This window comes from Tenebrio molitor, chromosome 2 (genome assembly GCF_963966145.1).
Source record: "Tenebrio molitor chromosome 2, icTenMoli1.1, whole genome shotgun sequence".
In the NCBI taxonomy this organism is placed as follows: domain Eukaryota; kingdom Metazoa; phylum Arthropoda; class Insecta; order Coleoptera; family Tenebrionidae; genus Tenebrio; species Tenebrio molitor.
The window spans coordinates 16,161,473-16,172,711 of record NC_091047.1 but is presented as its reverse complement, the minus strand read 5'-3'; the positions used below and the strand labels follow the sequence as shown (position 1 = coordinate 16,172,711).

The 11,239-nt window shown below is 35.4% G+C and overlaps 1 protein-coding gene across 1 annotated transcript; it reads right to left on the bottom strand.

The window, feature by feature from the left end:
• Positions 1 to 2,091: 2,091 nt before the first annotated feature.
• On the bottom strand, positions 2,092 to 11,039 carry Gmppa (GDP-mannose pyrophosphorylase A). Its single transcript, XM_069039087.1, has 6 exons — positions 10,782 to 11,039; positions 10,534 to 10,732; positions 10,310 to 10,478; positions 2,798 to 3,289; positions 2,478 to 2,742; positions 2,092 to 2,419 (listed from the first exon to the last, which is right to left on the bottom strand). Exons 1-6 carry the CDS (start codon positions 10,825 to 10,827, stop codon positions 2,319 to 2,321), a joined length of 1,272 nt encoding a protein of 423 aa, XP_068895188.1. The 5' UTR covers positions 10,828 to 11,039; the 3' UTR covers positions 2,092 to 2,318.
• Positions 11,040 to 11,239: the final 200 nt, after the last annotated feature.

The window sequence follows — 11,239 nt, the reverse complement described above, 5'->3', positions numbered from 1 at the left end:
CCATTTTTAATGTAAAACATTGCAGAGAAAAAAAGAAATATTCTTTTGGCTCTAAAGTTTAGTTTAGTTGTCAACACGCTTCAATTACTCTACGCTTTAAAAAAGCACCATTGACGGTTTCCAACGCCTTCCCAGCCCAGGTTTTCATTTGAACGCGCGATATATAACTTCCATTATTTGTTAAATAAACATTGTGTTCTCACATTTTAAAAAGATCGCCCTATTTGAAAATCGCGTCCCATACCTGTCTCAGTTAAATTCCGCTAAAGATATATTGGGTGGAACATCTCTATTATAATACCACACATATACATAGTTTGTCTCAATTCTAAATTTCCACCACATGTTGAATTATGTTGGCAAAATAAAAATATTTCTACATTGGGGATAACCCAAGTTGGCAATATAATTATTTTATAAACATGATTCGAAAACATTAAAATTACTTCATAAATTTATTTTGCTTTTACAATTTGATTTTCTACCTACTAACTTGCTGCATTTAAAAAAAGGTTTTCGTTCTTTTCCTTATTCTAAAATTTTGAATTGTAAAAATGGAAATTGACAGATAACCTAACAAATACAATCTGACACATTTTTCACCAAACAGTGTTGCCGGTTGTATTTCCAACGTAGAATGCAGTGTTGGTGGAAATTTAGAATTGAGACAGACTTTAGTTAACCAATCAACTTTAATTAGGTTTTCATTTTCACAATGCAAGATGCTGTTTCTCCACAGTTGGGTTAAAATCAGAAACGTTTTTTGTTAGGTATGGGTTTATAATACAGGGTGTTATGGTAGTCCACGTAATAAATTTAATCACCAATAGAACTCTTTAAAATAAACATTTTTTAAATATTGATCTTTTTTTTACATTTTCCTAGCCCCTAATTCGGCACTTCACTTGTTTTTGTGCGATAAAAAGGTTTTTTTTTGAACGACCGCTTTTTCCAATGTTATCGTTATCAGTATTAAAAAGTCACAGTATGGTAGCTGTTAGGTTTTTAAACCAAAGTTAATAATTGTTTTAAAATGGTTAAAAATGGTGAATTTCACTAATGGGGATGCGTATGAGGCAGTGGCGGCTCGTCAGGCATTCTCAAATGGTTTCTATAACAATCCGTATCCTCTATTGCTAGTTTTTTCAGCAAAGTTTCGAATGCTCCTAATTGATTTCTTCTTAGAATCCATGGTCTCGTCCAAAAACGACGTTTCTTGCGCTTCTTGTCCATATCCAATAAATGTTTTCTCAGTTCTTCCCTTAAAGCAACGGTTAGTACCTCTACACCTAGAGCAAACCTAGAGGAACAACTGCATTTGACGCCATATTGAAATTGAAACTGGCTACCAGTTTGTATCGAAACGTGTGAACGAGAACTCCGTTCAACTTCACTTGAACAACTAAAATCGATCCGTGAGAACGCGCCTTAAGCGTCGTTTTCATGGTGGCTTTACAAGCGTGGCTCGCTCGGCTAGCTTGGCTTTAGAAGAGTCGTCTTCATTTTCATGGTGGCTTGCTACTTCAAGACAGCCACGCCAACGCGCATGCGCTATTGAGCGAGCTAGCGTTGAACTGTCACATCAGCTGATTTGATTATGTAGTTGAGAGTTCGAGCGCATGTGCAAGCTTCCAAAGCCTGAGCGTGGCTTTGAAAAATAGAAATATTTCCTATTCTAGCAAAGTCCGAGCCACGCCGCGGCGTTTTTTAAAAGCTGTGCTCCCATTGGTCGAGCGGTTTTCAAGCCGAGCGAGCCACGCTTGTAAAGCCACCATGAAAACGACGCTTTAAGCGAGCGAAGGCGACTGCACGCCTAGGCTAAATTTCATCTGAATTTTGTGAACGTGAGAGGTTACCCTCTCTCTCTTTGCACTGTCAGAGTGAAACTGATGTGAAGGCAAAACATGTCAATATAGCGTTCAGAAGGTGACTGATCGGTCGCCTTCGACACCCGATATTTTTGGCCAACACATGGTTGGATTTTACGGTTTTTATAATTTACGGCTAATGCCATGTAGATTATTTTCTGTGTACTGGTACTTTTGTAACAGTCAAGTTTTCGAATCGGCAGGGTGTATTGATGTCACGACACATTTCACATTTATTTAATCTTAAAAAATATTAATTTATAATTCTTGAAGTATTTGACGATATTTACAAATATGTAATGCAATTTCAGTGACTGATAGTAAATATACAGGCAAGAAACGTTTACTGACAGATGTATCATTATTTCAACAATTTAATCAGTTCCTTCTATGAAACTACCTTAACATTCTGGTGGTGTTAATAATAGTCAGTTCATTTCTTTAACAGTCTTACAAAATAATTTCATTCTTTATACTTCTTGAGAGTTCCTTATTGGGCAGAACAATAGAATTTAAAAGAATTGTTTCTGCCGGCACGCTGACAGAGCACCCTAAAAATTATATTGACATGTACAAAATCTTGAATGGAAGTATGATTTTCTTAATTACCCAAAATTGTAATTGATGGATTTAGACGGCCGTCATTATTAAAGAGCGGTGGATTTTCCATTTTAGCAAAAGCCTTATTTGGATCTGGATCTGACGGAGTTCCCTCTACACGGGCCCATGTACCAATTCTAGAATTCCTTCCAATTATACTGTGCAATATTAAACTGCGATCGTTAATAACGGCATCTGATAAAATTATGCTTTCTCGTATTCTTACTCCTGGTCCGATGACAACCCCTGATCCGATGCTAACGTTGGGACCTATCTAAATTTTATTCGTGCTTAGAGAGAGAAAAAAAAACATCAAACAATATACATACAACAGCAGAATTGTGAATCTGGGCCGTCGGGTCGATGTGTACGTCTGGATAGATACTGCAATCTTCTCCGGAATTATTTGGCTGTCTCAAACGTTCAGGATGCTTAATTCGATATAATTCCAGATAGTGACGATTTGCGTAAATAGCAGATCCTGCGGTTTTAAGTTGTGACCACCACTTTGTTACTTGTAGAGCGAATAATTTTCCGGTGCCTGTTAAAGGTGCGAGAATTTCCTGTTCCAACTGAATATAACCCGCCTCTCGACTCGAATTGCCATTTCGGTAACAATCCTGCTGTTTTGTACTGAATACGTCACCGATGGTGTGAAAAATATCCAAGGAAAAGACATATATACCACAATTTATGAGAGTGGAAACGTACGAACTAGGCTTCTCAACGTAATGAGTCACTTCGTGGGTATTTTTGTTTGTTACCATGCACCCATAATGTAACGATTGTTGCCTTGTGGCTTCTGTGCCCATGATAGTAACCTGAAATTGTGCCAACCACTTCTATAGTAATCGAGAAAAGTTCGAAGCATAATTTTAATTCACCAAAGTTGTTATAAAAAAACTAATTTATTTCAAAATTCAATGATTGTATTGTTGCACATGAAATACAGATATGTTAAAAGAATCACTTCAACCAAGATAATGCAATTTAAAAGATCCTTACATTTCCCTAAACAGTAAAGACAAAAAAAATGTGTTCATACTCTCGTGTCAAAAATAAATTACTCCCTAGAATTCGAACCTTTAGGGAAATAACTAGAATTTCCAAAAGTAATTTTGAATGTTTAAGGTTGGTTACTATAAATTGAGAGATTAAGTCCAATTAAATATGCCGCCAGAAACCAAAACTGATTGTGAAACGAAAAAACATCCATCACTTAGCGAGAAATAGAGCCATAAGCAACTGTTACGAGGAATACGGTTACGATATCTTTTGTTTGTCACCAGAAACCACATAGCCTCCAACCTGACCAAATTTATGGCAACCCAGTAACGAATATCCCTAAATCATAGGGAGTAATTTATTTTTGACACGATAGTAGGTATATTACATCCCTACAAAGTTATAGATTTTTATCAGTTAAACATTTTTCATAAACAAAGTCAAAATGACAATTATTATCGTATAAGAGTCCGAAAAGAAGAAGAAGAGCGTTTATTTGATAATTGGCATTTTACCCCGGTAATCTATAAATGTTTGTACGATTATCAAAAATGTTTTCATGATAACAAGACATAACAGGATGGGTAGGTATACGGGTTATTTACTGATTAATTCCCACGTACATGAAACGTGCGTGTTCAGCCAATCAGAGCGCTTGGTTTCATCCAATAAAAAATGTTTATCGCGATAAAAACGTCCTACTGCTCTGTCATCTGTCAAAAGTGATTAAAATTGCATGCTACTCCTGTCAGATTCTCAAATTGTTTTTAATAACTGTATTATAGATAAATAAATAATTAACGTTAATGTTTATATTCTAGAATTAATTTTGCCAAAAATAACACGACCTAATTTTTTATATCTGATACATTTTTCAATTTGACGAAAATTTTTGCTTTAACAATTTTAGTCGTTGATATTTGGGCATTTTTATTCAAAGGTTAAACCCTCGAGCTAAAGCTCTCCGGGCCTAACCAGAATAAAGATGCCCGTAAAATTTCGTTTTCGTCAAATTGAAAAATTTATTCGATAAAAAAATTAGGTCTTGTTATTTTACCTTCGAATAAATCATAGATTACAAATTTCACCTTTAATGACATATACTTGTAGTCAGCCACAAAATCGGTATTTCCGCCCGTTGCCTTATAGATATACAGCGTGTAATCAAAATATACGGAAATATTTAAACACGTATGTAAGTACATACTGAATACTCCCGCATCAATGGAAAAATATGCGTTTTCTGAAAAACTTACGTAAGGATACGTGAATAAACGGCATGGCAATTTAAGACAATACATGTATTTTGTGGACTGTGGCTTCATAGTCGAAATCATAGGACCAATAGCATAGAAAAAGCGAACTCTCCCTTTTTACAGGCTTCATACATTTTTTGTATGACAAAAAAAAGGGGTCTTCTTATCGGAGGTTGGGTTGGCGTAGGTCAGTTATTAGTTGCAGCTCGACAAACGGTGCAGTGTAACAGTGTATTAATAATCGTGTATTTGTTATTAAATCGTTTTTCTACGATCGTGTGTTCATTGCATTGTTTTCGGTGGAAAAAGTGCCTCTTAATTGCACTAGTGCAATAAAATCTTTATTGCACACATCTGTCAACAGTCTGTCAAACTTTAAAATAAATAAATAGACAGAATAATCGAACCATGGAATATTCTGTCCAAAGCGACGAAGGCTTTACTTTGGTAGATCTTTGTGAAAAATACGCAAGCAGCACACTCTCTGTATAATTCACAACGTTTTTGTCCGCGCACCATTTTCTAAATCTGTTGTAGGTGATGTCATATTGCTTGCGTGGTTTCTGTGGGTAGTAAATGTAATGTTACTGACTTTGCAATATCTTTCTTTTAGGAGGAGTGCCGTCTTCATCAGAAACATTTTCTTTACGCATTTTACACACACGACGCACAGGACTGAACTCTTGTTTATCATTGTTTTTTCTCCTTGCCATGGTTGTGACTCGCCAGTAACAAGGCTATCTTAGTAACTTAATTAAAGCAGTAATAAGTAGGGAAGCTCTCCTTCAGTGTAATAGTGAAAGATCATATTCATACGGTCAAAATCGCGGACTATGATGCCGACGACGTTTGAGAAAGTATCATGTAAATAACTTCATCAGATTATATTCGTTACAACTATCGTAATTTAAAAAAAAAGGTTTCATTAACGTTTGTAGATTGTGGACGATCGTAGAAAAAATGTTGTATGCAACTATTATGCCAAATTTTACAAACAGATATGGTTCTCAGGTTCGGTGCGGGGGGTGTCAACGCGGTCCAAGCACTTATTGCTGGTGATATTGATAATTTAATTGGAAAACACATCCTGCCGAATCGTTTAAATGGTGAAAAATACCTTCGATTTTTGAGTGAGTTGCTGAACGAAGCGCCTTAAGTAATTTGGTGTCTCATATACTCGCCTAGTTACACAGTGTTGGAACCAAAACTACCCTGAAAGGTGGATTGGACGAAACGGTCCAACGCTTTAGCCACCAAGATCCTCGGATAATAAAATAAATACGATAGAGATAAATTCGGTAGAATTAACTGGACGAGTGGCGGCTACTGCCCAAATTCGGGAAGATCGTGAAGTTTTTTCAAAGGTCTGTGCATCAATGGCGCAGAGGCCACAAGCGTGTATCACGCATCAAAGACAACATTTTCAGCATTTACTGTGAATAAGGTAAGTAAAAGTGTTTTGTCCGTTTTTTCGACACAATTCCGTGTGTGTCAAATTTCTTGCGTGGTAATCGTTTTCGTTGAGCTTTTTACCATTTCACTTTCGTTTGCTTTACATTAGCGCCGACCACAGGTCGGGATGAGTTGAATTTTTAATTTTTAAATACGCAATTTCAGCCATCGCAAATCGTCCTCAAATGTCTTGGTGGTTTACGGTTTAAAATATTTCCGCCTATTTTGATTACACCCTTTATAACATACATATGACCGATCGCACACCAATACAACATTTTGCTGTAACGTGCTATAGACGTCTTCATTACAATACAATCAAATGGAATACCCCATTTGCCGCGAAACATCGTTCCAACCAGTTTGCACCAATCGAATTTATTTAATTGGAATTGAGACGTCCGCAGCATAATGTTTCGTTGCGGGACAAATTGTTGCATCTGGTGTACGGCCGGCCTATGACAAAATGCATTCACGTTGTTTTGGCATAATGGGAGGCCATGTAAATTTTGCACTTAATTTGGTAGTAAAGCTGTAGTGGAACTATGTAACTCGGAAGAAAGAAAGGAAAGAGAGGAAATTTCCTAGTGCGACTATGTAGCGATGTTTCTATGACGCGTCGGAAACGTTCGGGTCTGGAAAGAAGTGTCATATACTCATATAGTACCTGCCAACACTTTAGTAGCAGCCTCAAAATAAAACAAAACAGGATTTTAAAAACAAGACAAAGGTTCCGACACAGCTGCAAATTAATAAGACGCGTGCAATCAGGAGCGTATTCAGGAAAATGTACAAACATATAATATATTATAAATCTAATTTTTATTGCCCAGCAAGAACCGCGGGGAGGTATGAGAATCCCTTGCCAAAAACAAAATTCTAAATACAGGGTTATTCTAAATGATTGTAGTCGAAGTAGGCGTGAAAACTGAATGTAAAATTTATGGTTGCCGCTCCACATAAAAAAACATCAACTTGATGTGAACATATTGAGTTGTTTTGCACCCAATTTAACTCCCATGTGTGAACGGTGTATACTCACTTATTCGGATTCAATCGTTAATATATTTTGAATACGCTCCTGTATGCACATCGCGCGTGTCATCTCAACAAACCAGTTTTTTATGAGCCGACTGCAATAGCGAGCAAAAAAGGTCTGCTATTAGAGTGTTCGCGACCACTATACTATCGTGACAATTTGAGCTGAAAACGTTCGGTTTCGTGGATATTTTTAGAGGAATATTATTTTATTCATGGTGACTTTTCGCCTGACGCGCCTGTCAAGCGTAATTTCGAATTTCGTGGTTTGTTTTAAGGTTGAGTTTATATAACACTGTGGATTGAATACGATATAAATATTAATCCGATTTGATTTTTAAAATTGTTCTGATATGAAGAGTGTCTAAAAAACATTACTACACTTGAAAATAATTGATATCACATTGCTAAAAGCGTCTGAAACCGTACACATACACAGGCTACTTTTATGACTTTATTCAGAATAAAATGCAAATTTCCAATAACATTGTTAAATCGATGGAAGCTTCCGGTGGGAATTTAAGAAAAAATCACATTAATAATAACAAATCTTGCCAGAAAGTGAACAGTCCTCATTTTCCATAAGCATATCAATTACAGAAAATGTACAAAATACGTAATGTATAGGTATGTACAGGGTTATTCTAAATTATTGTAGTCGAAGTAGGCGTAAAAATTGAATGTAAAATTTATGGTTGCCGCTCCACATAAAAAAACATCAAAATTATGTGAATAAGTGAGTACACACGGGAGTTAAAGTGGGTGCAAAACAACTCAATATTACAGAATTGGTTGTAAATCAACTCAATATTTCTGGATTCGGTCGTTAATTTAACAAAAATAATTAAAATTCTCATCACCGCACTTTTCACCTAAAAAATGAGTGACAGCAACAAAATTGACAGTTCACATGAAAGCGGCAAAAATTTAATAACATGGGCATGTTCTACTTCGACTACAATCATTTAGAATAACCCTGTATTATTATACTTATATTTTTTATTGTACCTACATAATCAACAGAGTAAACATAATTACATAAAATATACAAAACATATTTATCACTGTTAAAATTGCAAATCAAAATATTTTTCAAGATTTTCTGTGGTGCAGTTTTACCGGAAATCGGCAAATACAAACGTAGAGCCGCATCTATAAATTGCATCATGCATAACTCCATGTTTCATTGTTGCATTAGGTAGTCCGTGTCCGGTAGTCAGTTTAGTGACACGAACCGCACTATACACGTAGCGTGCACACGACAAAGAACGACAACTTGGAAAGACTAGTGAGGGTCTTTCTAGTTTTCTACGCCCGAACTCTGCATCGGCTCGTCCGGTGATGCACGATTCTAGTTACATGGTAGCGTTGTGGAGAATAGACAGGAAAGATAGGAAATTTCTTTCTATCCCAGTTACATAGTTCCACTACTGTCTTTCTATTTTAAAATAACATAACCTAATTCGACAGACAGCTTTACTACCAAATTTGGCGCTATTTATAACCTCAAACTTAGTTTGAGGTTATAAATAGCGCCAATGTCTAGCGCATCGTAGTCAGTTTTACTAGTAGTTTGCAACAGAAGAATACTCAAACATCGGGGGGAAATTCAGCAACATGTTATAGTTGACTCAAGTTGCAAAAAACCACTTGTCATTTGCAACAGCGATTTTTCAATATTTTTAAACCCAATAAAGGCACAAAAAGGCCAGAAAATCATAGTTTGGCCTAAATATTTTCCATATAAGTACAGTTTTAAAGTAATTTCAAATGACTAATGCCATAAAAACGCTGTTGCAAATGCAAAATGGTTTTTTGCAACTTGAGTCAACTTTATGTTCATTTTGATTGGCCCGCATGTCAGGCACTTTCGTGACGGAAATCAAACAGTGTGTCCAACGTTAAAAAAATTAATCATGGCCTCCCATTATCCTAAAACAACGTGAACGGTGTTTAAATAATTATGGATGGATAGTCATGGTAGACAGGGTAACCACTGTTATTCATTAACTATGAAGACTCAAAAATTATGCGTTTTTTAACCCTTTCATGTAAGGGCTCCTTTTTTGTAAACCACATTTTTGGTTTCCTCCATGGCCATGAAGCAAGTTAAAACAGATAATTATTGTTATTTGCTTTACTCAAGGCTACACAAAACTGTCCTTGACAAAAGCAGTTTTCACATACGCCCAGGTCAGTATATAATTTTTAATGTTTGGCCACAGAAAAAACAAATAATATAATGAAAAACAAACTGACATAGATATAAATTTTGCCATTTATAATGTATTATTAAGAATATAATGGGGCGTATTCTGTAATTTTTAAAGGGGCGTTAAAATTTTAGCGTCGTTTAAAATTTCAAGCCCTGATAATTTAACGCCCTTTAAAATTTAGTGAAGCAGTTATAGTCCAATTTTTACCCTTTTGCGACGACGTCATTATCTAGTAACTTTACGTATGTTTGAGCTAGGATCAGAAACAAATTTGAATTGATCATAAATAACTATAAATGTGTCAAATTTGTTGACAATTGCTTCGAAAGGTTATGTTTGTAATCAATGTAAAGTCCATTCAAAAATCAAAAAACCACCACCTGTTGCTTTAGGTTGGTAAAATTTTAAAAACCCTAGGTAGATATTTTTTCATACTATGTTGGTAACAATAAATTATGACATTTATTTGATTCAAAATAAAATTCAATTGCTTTGAATTTCGTTCACATTGTTTTATTAGCAGCACGTTTCATTTATTTATTGGTTCTTATTATTTTTACTTAAACATGCCCAGAAAAACAAGACATTTAATAAACACTTAACCTCAAAACTACAATTCTCACCAAATTTTACAGTAAACAGCGTTGCCGATAGGTAATTATCGAGGAAAATGCGACGTTGGTGGTTTTTTGATTTTTGAATGGACTTGTGAAAGAAATTAAAAATTGTCAAATTGACAGGAGCATAAAATAACCTCAAAGTGACGTCACCTCAAAGTGACGTCACCTCAAAAGGGTAAAAATTGGACTATACAGAATACGCCTCAACCCTCAATATGCATTTACAATAACTTATTTTAAAAATTTATACTTACCAACGGATTATTCAATTTTTTATGAAACTGATAAAGCTCATCTAGAGGAAAATCAGCACAAACATCTCCATTCATGACAAAAAATGCGTCAGGGTTGCCATATCGAATTTGATCACGAAAGTGATAAAGTCCACCAGCAGTGCCCAAGGCAGTAAATTCTTGGAGATACCTATAGATATGTTTTTGAATAGAAGACGTTACGCGTTAAATTACGGAAACATTACCTTATAGTAACATTGTACCGATGTTGCAAATCATTCACAAATTGTTGTATTAAGGCTGCAGGATAAAATCCAATTAATAAAATTTCTTTTAATTCTTTCAAGGCAATGCATGCTTCAATGTGATGTTGAATTAGAGGTAAACCCGCGACGGGAAATAACGGTTTAGGAATGTCCAAAGAAAGTGGTCTAAACCGAGTGCCTGTAAACAGATCTAGCTTACATATGTCTGTGACAAATGCGTCGATTACCTTTTTGAGGGCCACCAATTAAAATAACTGCTTTTAACATAATCATCAACTTTATGATTACTCCAAAAAAAAATCAGTCTTTCAGCGACACGTCAACGTTGATAAACTTATCAACAAAAAAAAACAATTTAGTGGTTGTGATTTATATGTTATAAATATCACAAAACCAAACCGTTCCAAATAGGATAATTTCTATTGTCTTTGAAATATCCAACATATCAAACACACTCAACGATCCAAGTGATCCAACGTACAAATCAACATTTATCTCTTTTTTCGCGAGGAGGTTAGATTCAGTTAGATTCCTGTTAGATTATGGTTAGATTAATTGTAGTTACGAAATTTTGACATTTTTCTTTAGGTACGTTCGCTTACTCGTTACACATAAGGGGCGTGGAGTCGATATTCAAAAGACAGTCACAGTATAAGAAACAATTATTTATTATAACAACATTGCT